This window comes from Natrix helvetica, assembly GCF_964273705.1.
Source record: "Natrix helvetica genome assembly, chromosome: 2".
NCBI lineage: Eukaryota > Metazoa > Chordata > Lepidosauria > Squamata > Natricidae > Natrix > Natrix helvetica.
This window is the reverse complement of record NC_138552.1, coordinates 249,458,993-249,478,480: the sequence shown is the minus strand read 5'-3', so window position 1 is coordinate 249,478,480 and position 19,488 is coordinate 249,458,993. Positions and strand designations below refer to the sequence as shown.

The following is a 19,488-nucleotide window of genomic DNA, read 5'->3' as shown; positions in this document are numbered from 1 at the left end:
ATCTACTGGTTTTCATACAGCAAGAAGGCCAGTCAGGTTTGAGATCACTGAACTTGCACAAATTTACAATTTTATACCACAGTTGTTATGGATTGCTGATAGAAAATGTTTTTTGTGTTTTTCATCATGTGCTTAAATGCATCTTTTCTATATTTTATTTCATTTTTAGTCCTAGTTTAGCAAATGACCTTCTTTAAGGTAGGAGGACTATTGCTAAATCATTTAGTTTCACAAATTCTCTGAAGAATATATCTTAGTTTAAATATATTGAAGTTGGATAATCTGTAGCCAATAACATTATACAGTTCTTGGCTTAATTAAAGAGTCCTTTAAGTTCAGATCTCTGATAAAAAGTGCCTGTCCTTTAGCGGTCTCTGGTGTGGGAAGAAGTGAAGGTGTCTGAAGCAGCATAGAAACAAAGATTATCAGGAGATGAAAAAATGTAGAAAAAACTGTGGGTGGCCTGTCCATATTTTGCCCTGGCCCTACTTATATTCTGCTTAAGCTCCATGTGGTTGCCAAGTGATTATCCCCAGAGAACCCTTTCAACAGAAATAATTGCCCATCAATCAGCTGCCATGACCCTATAATGCCAGACATGATATCCTGAATCTCAAAGTATTGAGAAGTCAGTGGGAGAATAGCTTCCCTTGAGGCCAGTACTTGAGCAAAATTTCTACAGCATAGTGAGACATCTTGCTGTTCTCCCATCATTTGCTTTTTTGGCTCCCTCTTCTACAGCAACTAAAGAATACAGTAAAAGATTGCAGATAGATTGGCAGAGACTTCTTGCTTCAAACTATTGAACTTGAACTTCTTTGCTTTTATTTGACCTCTAATTTCTACAAATGTGTCTGCTTCCCCTTACTTTTCCCTTTCCCTTTCTAGATACCTCCTGGCTTGCCCTCAGCAATGGCTAATGAAACACTTGAGATCATTTTCTCAGTACTGAGTGCATTAATCCTGTTTCTCTATGCTGTGCTTTATTTATCCACCAATTTTTTATTATTCTTTAGAGCAGAGCAGGGAAGCTACTATAAAAATTGTACAACTGAAATTGGATGGATTCTGTATTTTAAAAATACTTAATATGGTGTGCTGATATGATTTACTTAGGCCAAGGATGCTCCAGTGAAAGTAATTTGTGCCTTGATCATGCCCAGATGGCCTATTTGTGCCAGGCAAAATGAACCCTAATTGTGCAGCCACTGCAGTGGTTTCAAAACTGCCTTCTAGGCCCAAATCAAGGTGCTAGTTACTATCTCTAAAGCTCTTTACAGTGCAGTGTGAGAATATGTCAGGCAACACCTTGCCGAAACTAAGTCTGACCACTTAATTCCTCTAAAAGAGAGCCTGTTGCAGATCCCCATCCTTAGCGGATTTACTGGCATGGGTCCAGCAATAGGCCTCCATTTTATGGAGCACTCACAATCTGGAGATACAGAGGGCCTCTAATTTATAGAGCTTTCAAAACTTAGCCAGAGTAATGCTGTCTCAGCAGGTGTTTGACCTTAAGTTAATTTCATACAGTAGTGGTACAATATATTCATTTTGTATTGATTGTTTTTATTGCTTCCATGGGATTTTAATCAGTAATAAACTAAGTTCAACAAAAGGCATATAGAATTCCACACTACCAGTATTAGACAAAAGTACAGTGAAACACACTTCCTTTAGACTTGCTTAAAAATGAGAAATTACACTAGAGCTGTCTTGTAGAACTAGTTAGAATGTATTTATATGAAAGTGATGTGTTTTACTGGCTTTGGGGGTGGTGAATTATGGGATATGTATGCATTTCTTGCACTTACCGAGTGCATCAGAATTTTTAACATGGAAATTAATTCATAGCCATTGTGACTAAAATAGAGAGAACTACGACCTTGGCCAATTACACATACAAATCAGATCAGGATAAACTGAGTCTAAATTATAGTCATCAATTTTTATTAAGTAAATATTCACATTTTTATAGTGAAACTTTGATTTTTCTGGATCTCCATTTAGTGCGATTAGTGCGTTTTCATATGCAACAATTTTTAAAAAGATTTCGTCTCCAATTATTTGTCTGAAGCAGTCTAAACAATTTTTTATATCTTTTCTCTAATTATATAATCTGTTTTTACAAAATGATGCAAGTTAGTGCATCAGTTATATAATGATACATTAATTCAGTTTGATTTAATAGACATTGATTTAAATGGGAACTGCTCTTCCTTATCCCAACTCCAATGGTCCATTAAATAAAAGATTTATTGTAAAAATGTTAATTTGAGATTTTGGAGCAGAAGTCTTCAAACTTGGCAACTTTAAGACTTGTAGACTTCATTTCCCAGAATTCAACTCCAATTCTGGGAGTTAAAGTCCACAAGTCTTAAGGTTGCCAAGATTGGGGACCTCTGTTCTGGAGAAATATATGCAATATCATCTAATTGAATTGAAATGGAAATGGGCTGGTCACACAGCAAGAAGAACCGATGGCAGGTGGACCAACGCAATCAAAGAATAAATTCCATTTGACAAAAAACATCTACCAAAGAGACCTAAAACAAGATGGATCGATGACATCAGCAAATATTGCAGACTGCATTGGCAAAAGAAAGCTCAGAACCGTATTTGTTGGAAACATGCAGAAGAGGCCTTTACCCTACAATGGATAGACAGTGGCTAAAATGATTATATGTATGTACTCACACACACACACACACACACACACACACACACGATAATAAAATAAATACATGTTGCTCTTCATCTAATTATCAAAGTATTGATGAAAATATACATGTGTGTATCCTAATATTACCTTTTCATTCTTGGTATTCATATGTGTGTCTGTGTGTATACATACATACACACTTACACACATATGTACATGAACCAATTCCTTTTAGCTATGTCAGTATGGCTTATGGGGGACAGAGTATCAGAAGTTTAATTTTCACTTTTAATTATTTAGGATAGGTAAAGTAAATGTGCTCAGTGAGAACATTTGGTATTTTGAAAAAATGTTCTGGATGCGCTAATAAAATAGCTGCTATACCTATTCATAATTGATGAGAATGGAGGCATGGCCAGGCACCAAACATCTATTCACCTCAAGTCAAACTGTTGTGATTACTTCCCACCCTTTTCCTTTACCATACGATGCTCTCTATCATCTCAGAATATTTCTGTTTTCCTGTCACGCTAAGTTTTCTATGACTATTATTGTAAGATAAGAATGCAGCTTTTTATTAGCTATAAATGTGCTCCATACATCTTTTCCCAGAAAATTTTTTTGAAGGCGTGTTTGCAGAGTTTTAATTTTTCTATTGTTACTGTTAACTACAGGATCTACACTTGAGAATAAGCAAAACAGATTAGAGTGTTTTGACATATGGTGGAGACTTTCATCATCAAAATTCAGTACAATACATAATAAAGTGATGGTTTTGTTTTTCATGTTGCCATTTTCAATAGCTAATATCAAAAGTTGGACTGAAAGTTATCGTAAATGAGCACTATTGATTGCAGGCCAACTGCATACTTAACCAGTGAACCTACCATTTTTTAATGTTGAACCTCTCCAAGATGCTAGTGCAGGTTCTAAATGTATCTTAGATATTAAAAAAAGCATCTGTTAGACCATGGGTCAACTTAACAAATCTAGAAAAATGGTGCTTGAGGAGGTAGTGGTATGGAAACAGGGTACTTTTCCTATCTAATATGCATGATGGCCTATGGTGACTTTTAACTGTTTAGTGATAAGGAAGTGGTTTTTTTTAATGTAGACCTCAAAATCTTACATGCAAGATATACATAACAACATATAATTGCTTCCAGTAAACAGTCTAAAAACACTATGGTGGGTTGAACAAAATAATTGGTAAGATTTTTCCTTTTCTCATTAATTAGATTTATGAATATGCAAAGTAATATCAAGATCCAATGTTTTGAATAACATTTCTTTTTTAATCTATCCAATAGAAGCAATGTCTTCCTTCAATACACTTCTTAAAAATGGCAAGACACCCAATCAACTAACAATTACTCGGCTTGTCCAGGCATTCGCTCAGAAGGGAGATGAAGAGAGTATAAGGGAAATTGAGAAATTAATAGAACCCTTCCATGGGATTGTTAAATTTCCAAGAATGCTTTTCATCAACAACACTGCGTTGGCTCACATCAAAAAGTAGGTAACTCGATAATTGGTACCGCTTCTTTGTATTAGTAGGGAAGTAGGGTTATGGTGATCTTGCTGTCTTATAAATAATCTTTTCTTCATAATAGTTAAATACTTGAATTGGCTGCCATTGAAGATTCTTAGCCTAGAAACAATAAATGTTTGAGTCTGTCTAATGAAATGCAAAAAATGCAGATTATTGGATAAGTGAACTTTTGCAATAGACTAATGATATCAAACTCTTTTCGCCCCTTCAATTGTGTCCAATTCTTGTAAGACTGCCAGCACAAGTCCTTGCAGTTTTCTTGGCAAGTTTTTTTAGAAGTGGTTTGCCATTGCATCCTTCCTAGGACTGAATGAAAGTCACTGGCTGTCTTCATGCAGGAGTAGAACTCATGGTCTCCCAGATTCTAGCCTGACACCCGCTATACTAAACTGACTCTCCTATTAAACATACATGTTTATAAAATTATGTCTACCTGAATAAACGTTAACGTAAGCTAATTCTTGCTAATACTGTAATTTACAGCATAGTGCATAACAGTTTATAGCAGTAAGTTTTACAGGTGTGTTAAAATTGTTTTGCACTCCTGTTATAATGCAGAATAATAAAAGATTAGCATAAAGATTGTGAGTATCTTAAAATAAATAATAAAGTATTTGTCTAATGGAATGTTTGAAAATTATTTTCAGCTAATAGAAGATTTGAGAGTATTACATTCCAATTATACTGTCTCTCTTCTCTTTACAGTATTAGTACATAAATATCAATAGTGTGTTTTCTGATGTATACTGGCTTCATTGAATGGTTTAATAGTATTTATTTAATATGGAGTGTTGGCTTATATCCATAAAATCTCTGCTTCTGTATGCACTGAAGATACTTTAAATATACCAATTAGTCAAATCCTGTCCTATTTATTTCACTCTTATACCAGCCTCTCAAATAAATTTGGTTGCTTTCACACAGTCAGTAGTTTGGTAGAATATGTTACAGATATGTATATCCCAGACATATATTGATAAAATTTGATAGAAAGATCGAATAATCATTTTAATAGATTCATGTCCATGTTCATGCATTATGTTTCTGGACATGAATTAGCATCCTTCTAAGGAGAAATAAGCTTTACAAATTCTTAATACCATTGCATCCAAAATCCTTTTGGAAATACTTGAAGGATCAATCTTTTCTTTTAAACATCAGTTTAACATCAAGAAAAGTCCAAGGTACACATATAAGGTAGTGTCAGGTAGAAGAACATTGTAACAAACAATCAGTACAAACCTTTTGCCATTTTATAGCCCAGTTATTTATTTGCTGTAGTCCATTTTTATCAATCAATTCAGACATCATGTCAGCTGTCTCCAGGGAGAAAATATTGCTGCATTTAGAATCAGGTACCTTTCTAAATTAGCAGTTAACTATGACCTTTCAGATGTCTTCCGGTATCTTAGGCATGTTATTCGCCTAAGTGTATCCACATATTGTTACAGCCAGACTCTAAAGAGCTGTAATCTGAAACTCTTTAAAATCAAAGGCACAATAAGTTGAGTTTATTTCTTATGGCTACAGTACTTTCATCATGTTGCCATTTCTATTACACTAGAAAGTAAAAATAATATGTGAACAAAACCATTAAACCTATCCATGAGTAGGCACAGGAGGACAGAAAGGTGCAAATTTCACATTGACTATGATGCAAATGATGAGGCCAACATACTTGTGTCAGATATTGAAGTCTATCCATTCTGCAATGATATCACAGCACATGTATCTTTATTTTGGCATCAGCCTAGTTGTTACAGACACTAATGAGCAAATCACATTTATTAAAGTTGTGTCTACATCCAAAATGGTAACTGGAAAAGTCAAGAAAGTCATAATTATAAACACACTTTTTTCCTGTAACTTTTGTTTTCTGGGAATATTTTTTAATGTTTATTTCCCCATATTTCAAAGGTGACCAACCCACGTGTTATTTTGTTCTGTTACCAAAAAAAACCTCATGTTATTCAACAGTAGAAGAGGTTATGGTTAATTTCTGAAGGAAATGGCATTAGTGCTGATGTTATGCACTCGCCCATAAATGTGTTTCACTTTATGTTATAACAGTATCTGCATGAGTGGATTGATAAGTACTTTTAACATTGCTATTCCGTGGAATATTAATGTAGTAATAGAATAAAACATTCATGGTCTTGCTTTATTGAACTCTAACGTTAGCAACTTAGCTAATGCAGCTTTTTATTTTCACCAGCAATAACTATGATGCTGCCACAGAATACATTGAGGAGAAATTCATTTCTAGACAACTGACTGAAGATGCCAACCTATCCTTTGTATTCAAAAAATTGATAGAAGACAAAGAGGAAACAGCTTTGGAAAAATGTAAGTTAGTGTAGCAAAAATAGTCCACTGGTTTACAAAAAACTTCAGTAGCTGTTTCTGTAAGTCTTTCCTACTTGGTTAGTTTTTGAAGCAAACAGTGTTTTTAAACGTTAAAAGTAAAGGTAAAGGTTCCGCTCGCACATATGTGCTAGTCATTCTCGACTCTAGGGGGCGGTGCTCATCTCCGTTTCAAAGCCAAAGAGCCAGCGCTGTCCGAAGATGTCTCCGTGGTCATGTGGCTGGCATGACTAAAGGCCAAAAGCACACAGAACGCTGTTACCTCCCCACCAAAGATGGTTCCTATTTTTCTACTTGCATTTTTACATGCTTTCGAACTGCTAAGTTGGCAGAAGCTGGGACAAATAACAGGAACTCACTCCATTATGCGGTGCTAGGGATTCGCACCGTCAAATTGCCGACAGTTCTGTTCAACAAGGTCAGCGTCTTAGCCACTGAGCCACAGTGTCCCTATTTTTAAGCCTTATATAGCTCATTTCATGTTAATTTCAAAAGTAACATCACTTATAATGAAAACTTACCTGTCATGATCAGCCTACATGAATATATTTCAAACTTGACAACTTTTAAGATGTTTAGACTTCTGGGCTAGGGAATTTTGGGGGTTGAAGTCCATGCATCCTAGAGTTGCCAAGTTTGAAAAACCTTGACCTAGGTGACCACCTTTACTAAATGCTGGGCTGCATGTTTCTCAGAGCAGGTTTGGATAGCAAGAGGAGTTTTGACATTGGAGAAGAATCCCAGGTGATTTCTGTGATAGCTGGGAAATAGAGTTCTGAGATGAGATCTCCTCTCTGCCCACAACGGAGGCAGTATGAAATATATAATCCTACCGGTAATACTGTAGGATTGCGGTGCTGGTAGTTTTAATTCTTTATTGATAATTGATGTTCATGTATTCATTACTTCTGTTTTTGCCTCAACCTTTCAACCTGAAGAGTACTCAAGGCAGCCAATAGGCAAAAATAAAAAAATCAAATTGAACTGTCTGAATATAAAAAGTTTTTTAAACTACGGTTAAAACCGATCATCAGTTCAAGTTGAAAGGTGAAATCACCACTTTTTGATTTATAGCATATTTTTACAATGTGGTTTATAACATAAAAAGTTTAAAACAATAAAATATGCTACAAATTAAAAAGTAGCAAAAATTGATAAACCACTATTAAAAATATTAAAATTACAAGTCTGAACCCTGTTTACAAATTAATTCTTTTTTTGGTATGTTTTGTTACTTTTTAATGTTTTCATTTTAAAGTTCTAATTGCTTTATTGCTGTTTTATGGTATAAGACATCCAGAGTTGCCCAATAGTAAGCTGTGAAACATAAATTAAATAAAGATGGCTGAAACACCAGAATTTGAAGGGCCTGCTTTTAAAAAAATGTGTATACATAACCTTGTCGGTCCTCTTACAAAATATAATCAAAAAAGCAATATCAACATATAGTTTCATTTATTGGGTTTAATATTAGAAAATTAGGGGTTGGGATACAGAATCTTGAAAACTGGATAAGCAAACAGCCCATCCTTAATTACCATAGTATTTATTAAGATGATGTGTCTGAATTATTTGAACCACTTCTTCCCACTGCTCAAAACTGAAGGAATAACATCCTTTTCCCCTTTTTTATATGATAAAAAGTCAGGTTGGTGGCCATGATTGTCCAATCAAAGTTTTCTCTAATATGTGATGCAGATGTTGACATTTTTACCATTTCCTATGAGTTACCCCTGCATCGCGACATCCATTTATACAGTTGGTTATCAGTTTTGAAATACTCCCTTTTCTTTCCCAGCTTCAATGATTTCTCTTACAAAGCTTTATATCAATAAGCTTTATTTTCCCCATATTTATTCATACTTGTTTATTTGTTTTACAGTGAGTGCCATGGCTGAAAGATTGGCAAATCAGTTTGGAATTTATAAGCCTGTTACAAACCTTTTCCTTCAGTACATAGATCAAGAAAAACTGAATGATGCTGAGCTTCTTCTACAGGTAAGAATATGCCAGAATCAAACGTCAATCTAAAGAAGTGGGATGTACATAATAAAACATTCCATGGACAAGGCTTTATTGTACACTATATCCAGGTATCACATTACAATTTTTCAGGTACATATTTGTTTTTTTATTAATTGTTTATATTTTTGGAAGCAGATGAAATGATTCTAACTCTCTGGAACAAAGGAACAAGTGGTTTTCGGAATAATGTGCTCTCCGGTTTATCCTAAATATGTCACCTTTAGAAATATAGAACCTGGATGTAGCATATTCTGCTTCTTACACACTTGTTGTAAATGTCTGGGTCCCTGCCTAAAGAATTAAAAAGCCTGTTTTTCTGCAGAGCAGGTGGGACAGGGACAGCCAAGGCTGTATTTTTGATAAAGGATTTTCTGCCTATGCTTAATGGAAAATTAAGATTAAAAACCTCAAGACAGTGAACATGGTTTACCATTATCCAACTACTTTCAAACAAAAATGTTTTGTTTTTCAAACAGTGGTTTCTTTAGCTTTTCAATTGCTGAAGTGTTGAAATGAGTTTTTTTTTTAAAGCAATTAATCTGGCATGTTAACTGACAAATGCAGTGAACCATATTCTCTCCCTTTTAGAATTGGCAGTCTTCGGGGAATGGGATGACCATGTTTGCGCTACTTTAACAGGGCTAAATATAGAGCTGAGAAAAATGCAGAACAAACTGAGTGATAAGAGCTGGCACTGGGAATGTACACAAACAGGCTTCAGCAGGCTGACTTTCCCAGCAGGTGGCAGTCGGGCAACCACAACGATCTAGCAAATTGTGGGCTTCCTATAAACTCCCTCTGTCAAACAGAAGCCTGCTTCCAGTATCTGATTTTAAAAACCACTGCTTTATATGCTTGTTTTTGCTTAGATACTAAATACTTTAAAGGGGACATGGAAAGAAAAACACCCCCTGTCCTAATCAGAATGTTTTGCGGCATCTGAGACGATTAGGTAATAGGACTGTATGGTAAAAGAAGTTTTTTGTCCGTTGCTTGTAAAATTAAAAGAACTTTAGTGCTTGGTCAACATCTGGTCATTGAAGAGTTCTATTGGCTTTCAATGGACCTCGTTATCATTATGAATAGCTTATCTAGAATGTTACATTTCGTTTAATTTCTGCTCAAGGAAATGGTTTGGATTTGTACATGCAAAATCAGTGAGAAGATTTGGAGTCATGTTCTTAAAACATTTCTTGGTGGTTTTGTTTTGTTTTTTGAAGATGATTGGGTAGTTAGTATCACTGATATGTTTTAGAAGACGCATTTTTATGTCATAAAATTAGAACTGGATCTTTTGTTTTGAGTTTTTATAAATACACATGTAAAATATTTTTAGTTTCATTTAAAATTAATTCAAATATTTCAATGTGTTACATTATCTTACTGGTACCAAGGATATGCCTAATGGCTCTCTGTATATACAGCTTTGCACAAAGTTACTCTAATAGAGCATCATTGGTGAGTTTGACCAAAGCAGAATCTCTGGTTTACCATTCTTAGATTGCCAGGGGACCTCTTTACTGTGTTAAGATTGAAAGGAAGGAAGAGCAACCTGTCTTAGCCTCCCTCTCTCAAAATCCCAAATGCTGAGAATGACGCATCATTTACTAGTTTTTTCCTTTGTCCTCTTTTTGTTCTTCAGAAATATATTGTTCATGTTCTGGTGGGCTTCAAGTTGAATGCCATGGAACTTGGTTAATAAGCTATGCTTATTTCATATTCTTAAAGGATGAAGCGCGAGTCCTTTGACGACAGCAATAAATATTGTCCAATTAGTGAAAAATGCACTAGGAGATGATATTAATATAGATCATTTGTAACTAATTCCATATGGGAGTTTTGAACAATATGTCGTAGGTTTTTCACCTCTTAGCACTGACAGTTATGTTATCATCTATGATGACTTTTTAAAGGTTTGCAATATGCTTCTATCATTAACTTTAATTTCAAGTTAAAAATATCACTTTTCCCCAAATTATGGTGGAATCCTACATATATTTTAAAGGATTTTTTTAAAAAATATTGCTTATTAGAAGTGGCTAACTCTGCCATAAAGATTACATATTTTCATCTCTCAATTGGTGCACAGATCTGGACTATTGTGGTGGTCCAGAATCACGTACATATACTGTGAAGGCTGATGCTCACAAATAAACTCACAAGGATTTAGGACCGTATTATGTGACTACCTCTCAAAGAAAGTGACCCATTGATTTCAATACACAATGCACTATTTAATTAAGGCATGGGATTAGAATCAGAAATAGCATTTTATATTGAATGCTATTTATTTTAAGATGCCTTTCATGAAATAGTTTCATATCCTAAGTTCTGATAATAAGTCTGTGAATGTGCAGAAGATGGATAGCAATCCATGAATCAAAAGAGCACATGCTACTTCTAACACTACTGCTAAATCATGGCAACGAAATACAGCAAAACTCAAAAACACATTTCTCTGACCATTACAGGTTTGCAGCAAAAAAGAAAGAAAGAAAAAGTTTTCCTTTTTTAATGTTTACCACAAACTTCTTTGAGTTTGTGAAACTATCAGGACAGCTCTGCTGCTAATAGTTTGTTGAATTAATGTGTCTTCACAGAAATCTGAAGCAGAAAGATAAACCAGTGATAATATGCATATCCCAGCTCCATTTTGTGTCTACTGAAGCCTCCTCAAATTATGCTGATTAAATTCAGCAGTAAATAAACATGTTTGTAGCTTTTTTAAAAACTTAAATGAACTATAAGTAGGTTTGTGAACTATCTTATAGCGCATGTTTTGAGTCATTTTTCTCTTACACACACACAGACCCAAACCAGAGTTAAAGAGTTCAGAAAGAAAGCTAAAGGTTTCTTCAACACCATTGTTGCTCTGCTTCCTCACAAAGGTTTAAAACCTTTTTTTAATCACCTCAACTGCTAAAAGATTACTTACCCCTGATCTATAGGATTTGCTTATATTTCTACTCCTAAACAAAGGGAAGTAGAGGTTTTAACATTGATGAGTTTTTATTTTATTTTCTTCGAATTTCTAGACCGCCCCCTCTCCCGCAAAGGACTCGGGGCGGTGTACAGTCCACACAACAAACAATAAGTATCAAATACAAATATAAATACAGATATAAATACACATAAGGAGGATGTTAAAAATTTAAAAAGAACTGTACGGAAGAGTTGGCGGACAGAGAAGTCAATGTATATTTTTCAAGTTTTCAAAAAACAAGAGAGAAATTTGAAAAGCAGCAGATCAGACAATGTTTTAGTTTTATTGTCTGCTTTGCTGTTTTTCTTTTCTCTCCCTCCCTAATAGAATTTCTGAGATGGGACAGACACTTGATTTTTCGGGTCTGTCAAAAAAAAAAAACTTTGAGTTTAACTTTTGTCTCTTGAGCAGTGGCTGTCTGTTGCAGAGAAAGCCTTTTATAAAATAGAGAGATTGAAATCAGTCCTTTTGTATGTGTAAGTGTAGGTAATTATACTTTAAAGAGAACTTGCTTTGTACATTTTAATTTTTATAAAGAAACGAGCAGTTATCTCTCTGACACCTTATTAAATGTATAATTAACCTTATGATCCCTGCCTCACTTGTGAATGCTTGGCAGAATAATTGGAGAAGAATAGTCTTTCACCCTTTCTTTCTTTTACAGTCCTAAATCTCTTTTCTGTGGGTTGTTAAGCCATTTCTTCATTTTCTTCTCCCTTTGCAGCAAACATAATGTTTATAATGCCAAGAATAGCATTTGCCAGAAAAAGAAGAAAAAATAGGTCTTAGAATCCCATGTGTGTCTTTCTCCAGGTTTATAATAACTGGTTGACCATTAAGGCCTTTAGTAATAATATATTATTGGCTATTGTGAACTTTTCTAATTGAAAGTTTTCACCTTAGGTGTGTTTTATTTATCAAGATATTACAGTTACTTTGCTCATTTAATTTTCTTTCTTTTTCTCTCCCCCCCCCCCTTTTCTTTCAAGAGAAACAAAGCAATAAGTGAACAAAAGAATTATATCATAGCTTTTATTATACAGAAATCCAGGATCAAAGGAGAGGTATATAAACTTTTTTTTAAAAAAATGAATGTAATTAGTATATTCTTTCTAGCATATTTACTTAATTGTGTTCTGATGTCAGCATTTGCATTGTTAAACATTCTCACAGGTACATTAAGATTGTACTTTCTCAATCCAAGAAGAGAAAAGAAAAGGGGGGATATTCCAATTTAATATAAACAGTGAATATCTTACCTCCTTTTGATTCTAAAGTGATTAAACAGGCATGATTTACAACTTAAATCACTATAGCTTAGGGACAAAGCACGTAAATTGTATGCAGAGTGCCCCAGATTAAATCCCTAGCAGATAGATTTTGGAAAAATCTGTGAGAAACCCTGGAGAACCGCTTATAATAAACTATTATAATGATACAAGGTAGTTTCCTATATTTTTGTCTCTTGTTTTTTTTAAGCTGTCCACATTGTATTTTTTCCTGCTGATTCAAACTGTAGCACTTTTGTTCTTCTTTAGCCCAAAATCTTTATGAAAGATATTTCACTAATATTCTGTGCCTGTAATTTTTCCAGAGCAAAAAGATCAGAACTTTACAGGAACTGATACCTGATTTCAAAGATCAAGACCAACTGTGCCAGTACCTCCTGAAAAGCTACTGTAAGATTTAATGTTTAGGTTTTTTACATTTTGTATACATATCAGCATTTTGATGGTTATCCTTTGATTCAAATAATATCAGCAATTTGATAGCTATATTTTGATAATGATTTTTTTTCACAGTAAAGCATTAGAATTCTTTGCTATCTCAAGTATTACTTATTAATATTCCATTTCTAAACACACATACAAGATTATATGCTTTCAGAAATATTGGATGTTATGTCTGTGGAGATTCTCGGTTTTCCAGGTCACGGTTGTCCCAAAGGTGTTTTTTCAAGAGTCTTGCTTTTTCTTTTAAGACGTTTCGCTTCTCATTCTTCACAGAGCTGAAGAAGCTTCTTAGATGAGAAGGGAAAGGTCTTCAAAGAAAAACCAGACAGCCCATTTGCCTCTTGAAAAAGCACTTTTGGGATTGGATGTTATGATATTTTGGTGTTTTTAAAAATGTAGCATCTCCTCATGAAACATAAATGTGGATGGGAGTTACAGGAGCTGAAACCCACTGCATTTGGAAGTAGATCAGGGTTACTTAAACTCCCCAGAGAGTGAGTCATATAAATCAGACCTCCGGCAAAGGCAGCGAACCAATAGATAGTCATTCTGTTTTTCATCGAGACTAATTCTCTACAATTCTGTTCTCAATGCATATGTGTAGGTGGGCGGTGAGGTAGGAGAAGCTCTTTATATTGTTAGTCTTCCAAGAATAAAGAATTACTAAGAAAATGTCTCAGTTATGCGGTCCATTAAACATAATCTCACTATTCTTTCATACAATAGATACTTCCATTTTAAAGGAATGGGAAGTTAACAATTTCTATTATACCTTTATTAAACCATCACTTTCTGCAGATTCTGAAGCCTCCCACAGTTAGAAAGCAACTCTTCTACTTGCAGCTGTGAGTGGGGAGTTTCTTCCTGGCAAATGGAGGGATCTGAGGCATACAGCTCCATGGAATAGAAGCTTTTTAGTTAAATAACTCCCTGTTGGAAAAGCAGATACCACAAGTTAAATGAAAATCAAATCAGTTCAGCATAATTTCCCAAAACACTGTTTAGTGTTTCTGTCAGTCATTGCATGAAGAAGCAAAGGAACAACAGTAAATGTTTTGCTGCACAAGCTCAGTAGGAAGATATCGGCGTTACGGTAGTAGGGTTATATTGGAGGTCAGAGTTGCAAAGAAACTTCCGTACAGCCTATGTATGGTAAGGGCTCAGTTGCTTGAGGATGAAGGCTTCGGTGTAAAAGCAACCTCAAAGCAGAAAACCACCTTTAGGAATTTACTTTTTGAATGGGAATCATTAACCAGGGTTGTAAATATCTTAATCTCCTAGCAAACTCCAATCTTATCATTATTTAAAAGAATGCAGTAACAGTCAGTACCAGTGACACTTTTCTGATTGGCTTGTGTTTCATATTCTGTAGAAGCTTTACTGCAGCTGAGATTAATAACTGTAAGAACAAGGGACTTGCTTTACCTCTTACCAGTTCCATGCCAAAAATAGAGATTTTGCTAAATCAGCTTTAGTAATTAATCAATGAGCAAATTTAATCTGCTGTTTCAAAGCTTTGTTTAATCACACCAGTTAATCAATTTTCGCTTGTAGACCCACTTCAGATTTACAAAATCCAATATTCTTTCACTGGGATGATGAATGGGTTTATTGTAGAACACGGGTGTCATGTTGCCGTCACGTGACATTTCACGATGTTTTTCCCTTTTGCGGAGCTGGGGTGGGCGTGGCTTGCACATGACCTACCCTTCCTGCGGGCTACCAGTTTGACACCCCTGCTGCTGAGCAACAAATTGAGTCTTTTGGATACTTTCAAACCACATCTTGGCTTTGTGAAATGTGAACACAAAGAATGCTGGTAGGTAGGTAGGTAGGTAGGTAGGTAGGTAGGTAGGTAGGTAGGTAGGTAGAAAGAAAGAAAGAAAGAAAGAAAGAAAGAAAGAAAGAAAGAAAGAAAGAAAGAAAGAAAGAAAGAAAGAAGAAAAAGAAAAATGGACAGAATAGACAGACAGTTTTAAATATTTACAAATTATTTGGTTTGTTTTTCTTTTTTAGACTTGGAAAAGGATGTAGATTCATGTAAAGCTCTATATGAAGAAATGAAAGCAAAAAATATGTACTTAAATGACCTGTTTTTGAAACGTTTGGCAGTCCTTCTGAAAGAATACGGACAACCGGTTCCTTTCACTGAACCTCCTGTGAGTGCTTAATGATTTTCAAGGGGGGCGGAGGAATCTATGTGCTTGTAAATTTTAATAAAACATTTTAATTTTGCTCAGATTGAAGTTTCTCAGAGAACACTTATTGTTTTACTCCAGTGGGAGATTTCATTAGTGGGGAACAGAAACTTTGGGGATCTGCATTTTTAAGCCAAAGATTCAAGCTCAGGTGTGCGTTTACCATGCATCTGCAGAATATTTTATCTTTAAATGATTACTGCATGGTTTAGTGTAAAATAAGTTCTAATGTATATTGTAACTGATTACTACATACAGTCCTCAGTTAACAAACATTTGTTCAGTAACGAAGTATTATTTACAACCACCACTCGAAATCCCCACCATTCTACAGTCACATAATTGTGATCCAGGCACATCCAGAGAGCAACCAATGTCACACCTAGAGTGGTTGTAGTATCCCATGGTCCCCATTTGTGACTTCCCCTGCTGGCAAAGGAAGTGGGGAAGCCGGCAGGGAAGGTGGCGGGTTGTTTCCACTCCTTCCACTTTTTGTTCTAAGGAACTTGGCAATGGAATACAGAATCCCAGTGACCCACACCACAGCAGCCACCTGTGCATCCTTCCACACTCTCCATCCTGGCCTGACGTCACTTGCACCATGTGGCAACTGTCACCAGGATATCTTCCGGTATCTGACTAGAGCCACTCCTGGCTAGCTGCATTCATGCCACAACAGCCACTTACTCCCCATTGGCCTGTTTGTGACTTGTGACTGTCTTCCAGCTTTCTGATTGACTATGTTTTTGAAATTCAGCAGGAGGTTGCAAAGTGGTCCCCCACTTAATGACAGCAACAGGGACTACCAGGATTGCTGTCACTAAGCAATGTGGTAAGAGTGATATCACACTTATCGCCACATAACTTTGCAGTGGAAATTCTGGTCCCAATTATCATTGTTAAGCAAGGACTGCTTGTACTTTATAAATCTTTTTCATAAGCTTTTGTATGACTTTTTTGCCATGTTGTTAAACAAATCACTGCAGTTGTTAAATGAATCACATGGTCATTAAGCAAATCCAGTTTCCCCCATTTATGCTTGTTAGACGTCAGCTAGGAAGGTCACAAATACAAGTTCCCAAGCACCCAAATTTTGATCACATGACCATGGGACGCTGTGACAGTCGTAAGTCAAGGCCGGTCCTAAATCACTTTTCAGTGGCATTGTAACTTTAAATATTGCTAAACAAATGATTGTAATTTATAACAGAATAAGCAATATTCCCCATTAAAAATATCCTTATGTTTTTAATATCATTGCCGTTAGAATAGATATAACAAATATTCTGTTACAGAAAAAAATCTGAGGATTTGATATGGAAATTGCTTGGTATATGTGTTAAAATATGGCTTATTTGCGTTCTCACTTCAGTTTCTTGCCTTCTGTTTTTCTTGCTTTTTCTTACTGTAGGAAAGCTTCACATTCTACGCAGAGAAGTTAAAGAATGAAAAGCAGTCACATTCATCAGACGACGATTAACTTGTTTATATATTAACTTCTGTTAGAAATACTGTGATTATTGTAAAAGGGCCTGTTTTAAATTCTGTGTTATTGTCAGAAAATAAAGGTGAAAAAAATAGGACTTTTTGTGTAATGTAACTGACTTCTATACCCTTACAGTTTTACAATAGTTTTACCTTGAAGATTGCTTTTGCTGCTAACAAAAACTACATATAGAAGAGTTATACGTGAACGGTATATATCAATGTTTCTTCATTTCTTCTGATCTGCATTCATTTTGCTACCTACTCTCAGCCCATCTATTCCAGTAAAATTCTGGTTTCAAAGAATAAAGTTGTGCATGTATGCATGATTTGTTAAAAAAACAACTGCACATATAAGAGTCGTTGGATTATAAATAAGGGTAAACCAGCACAAAAAACTAAGACAGTAGTCATAATGGGTGACAAACATCTATAGTCAGCCAACAGAAAGAGTTGTAATTTTTCCAAAATCCTTCTGATCCCTAAAAACTCTTCATTTTTTCTAATTGTTTTTTATTGAGTTTCCAATCTTTTTTTTTACATGTAAATGGGGTAAAATAAGAATACTTATGATACCAGATTCAACTGCAGCAATTAAATTTCAGATTTCTGTTGCTCTTTCAAAGTTCAGAATTCGCTCAGACTCCAAAACCTTAGATAATCCTCATCCTCACCAGTATTATATTGTATATATTTCCTTGAAAATGTTGGCTTCTTTTTAGAAAATCTGCAAATTTCATTAATGGTCATTGTACTAATGCAAAGCTCTGTAATTATTTTTACGGGTACCGAAAATTGTGAGATGGGAAGTCAAATAAATAATCAGAAATAATTCAGCCAATGTTTCCATTGTCTGTCAAAGTTTGGACAAATTACTGCTTTATCTAAGAAATTTAGATATACTTTAGTACTAGTGCCATAGATTTCCATTATTAATTTTTTTATACTCACAACCTGGAGTATTTTTCTGTACTGTTTTCTTTCAGTACAGTTTGTTATTAGAGAGCACATTGATGGCACATTGTCCTGGTATGTTTTTAAAAAGTTGAAGGTATTTGTCATATGGAGACTTTGGAACATTTTAAATCAATCTGCCCTTGAAGTGCAGCCAAGAACTTTCTTCATACACTTTGGAGAACATGTGAAAGATCCCGATTGGTGGAGAGATGGGGCGATGCATTTGGTCCCTCTTTTGTTGTCCTGCATATCTTTCTTCCCCAACAGCGTTGTGGTGGGGGCGGAATGGCTCAAAATCGTCTGTGTGCCAAATAGAGCATTATAATGCAAGCTCCACCCTATTTCTATTTTCATCAATGTTGCATGCTCATTCAAAGGGACCGGGGCTTGCAGTATAATGGCTCAATTATCATCTTGTTGATTTTCATGCACACACAATGCTGGGAAAGACATGAGAGACAATAAGGCAGAAACATCTTCCCCACATAACCAAGAAATGCACATTTCTTCATTTTTGCAACGTACTTCCCTTGGAGGTAGAATTGTATAGAAGATCTTGGGCCAGGAATTTATGAGAATAAATGAAAGATCACCAGATTTTTCCACTGGGGGGTTGCTTCATGAAACCATAGTTTGTTTACATATTCGTTAACATTGCACTTTTCTCTACTATAAATACCATCCTTCATTCTCCATAGGGCCGTGATGGCAAACCTATGGCACACATGCCGGAAATGGCATGCAGAGCCATCTCTCTGGGCACGCAGGCCATCGCCTGTTGCTCTTCCGGGTTCTGGCGCGCACACTCGTGCCGGCCAGCTAGTCTCCGGTTGCTTGAGGGAGCGCTGGAAACCGGAAGAGCAGCTCTCCCCTCTTCCAAGTTTCAGCACTCCCACACATGCGCACCAGGGAGCTGCTCTTCTGGTTTCCGGCGCCCTCATTTTGTTGCCAAAAAGGTTCATCATTACTGCCATAGGGTGTTCAAATCTCCTCAACCCTGATAATAGAATTGTTTTTTCTTCCTAGTATATTTCTTGCAAAAAGAAATGTCCTTTTTTCAGATCAGCCAAATGTTGATCCATTGGTTGCAACAGGAATTGAGTAACTGGGTTGTCATGCAAGCCTGACATTGTGGGCTGAGAGAGTGACTGGCCCAAAGTCACACAACCAGCTTTCATGCCAAAGGTGGTACTAGAACTCAATCTTGGTTCCTAGCTCAAATTGGCTCTCCACATTTGATAATAGAATGATGTGATTAAATTACTCCCATTTCTATGCTTACATTTTCAGGCAAACAAGAAAGAGCTATATAATCAAGCATAACAGGTTTTGCTAATTAGCACTATAATTATTTTTCTCTAGTGCTTATATATATTAAGATAATGACACGTGGCTCCATGTTTGAGTGTTTTGTTTTGCAGAGAAGTTGATTTAAGTGTTTAATGTTATTTTGTAATGAAAGGCATTTCTCCTTTTTTTGGAACTACTCCAGAAAACTCTGTAATTCAATTCTGTAATTGAATCCTTTCGGC

General features: G+C 35.5%; 1 protein-coding gene across 1 annotated transcript in view; it reads left to right on the top strand.

The window, feature by feature from the left end:
- The window catches only part of LRPPRC (leucine rich pentatricopeptide repeat containing), a 103,409-nt gene extending 86,312 nt beyond the window's left edge, over window positions 1–17,097 (top strand). The window contains exons 31-37 of the mRNA XM_081944706.1: window positions 3,970–4,174; window positions 6,427–6,557; window positions 8,458–8,573; window positions 12,573–12,647; window positions 13,178–13,262; window positions 15,333–15,475; window positions 16,926–17,097. Coding sequence (XP_081800832.1) covers window positions 3,970–4,174; window positions 6,427–6,557; window positions 8,458–8,573; window positions 12,573–12,647; window positions 13,178–13,262; window positions 15,333–15,475; window positions 16,926–16,994 — 824 coding nt within the window. The 3' untranslated portion in view covers window positions 16,995–17,097. The remainder of the gene's footprint in view (window positions 1–3,969; window positions 4,175–6,426; window positions 6,558–8,457; window positions 8,574–12,572; window positions 12,648–13,177; window positions 13,263–15,332; window positions 15,476–16,925) is intronic.
- Window positions 17,098–19,488: the final 2,391 nt, after the last annotated feature.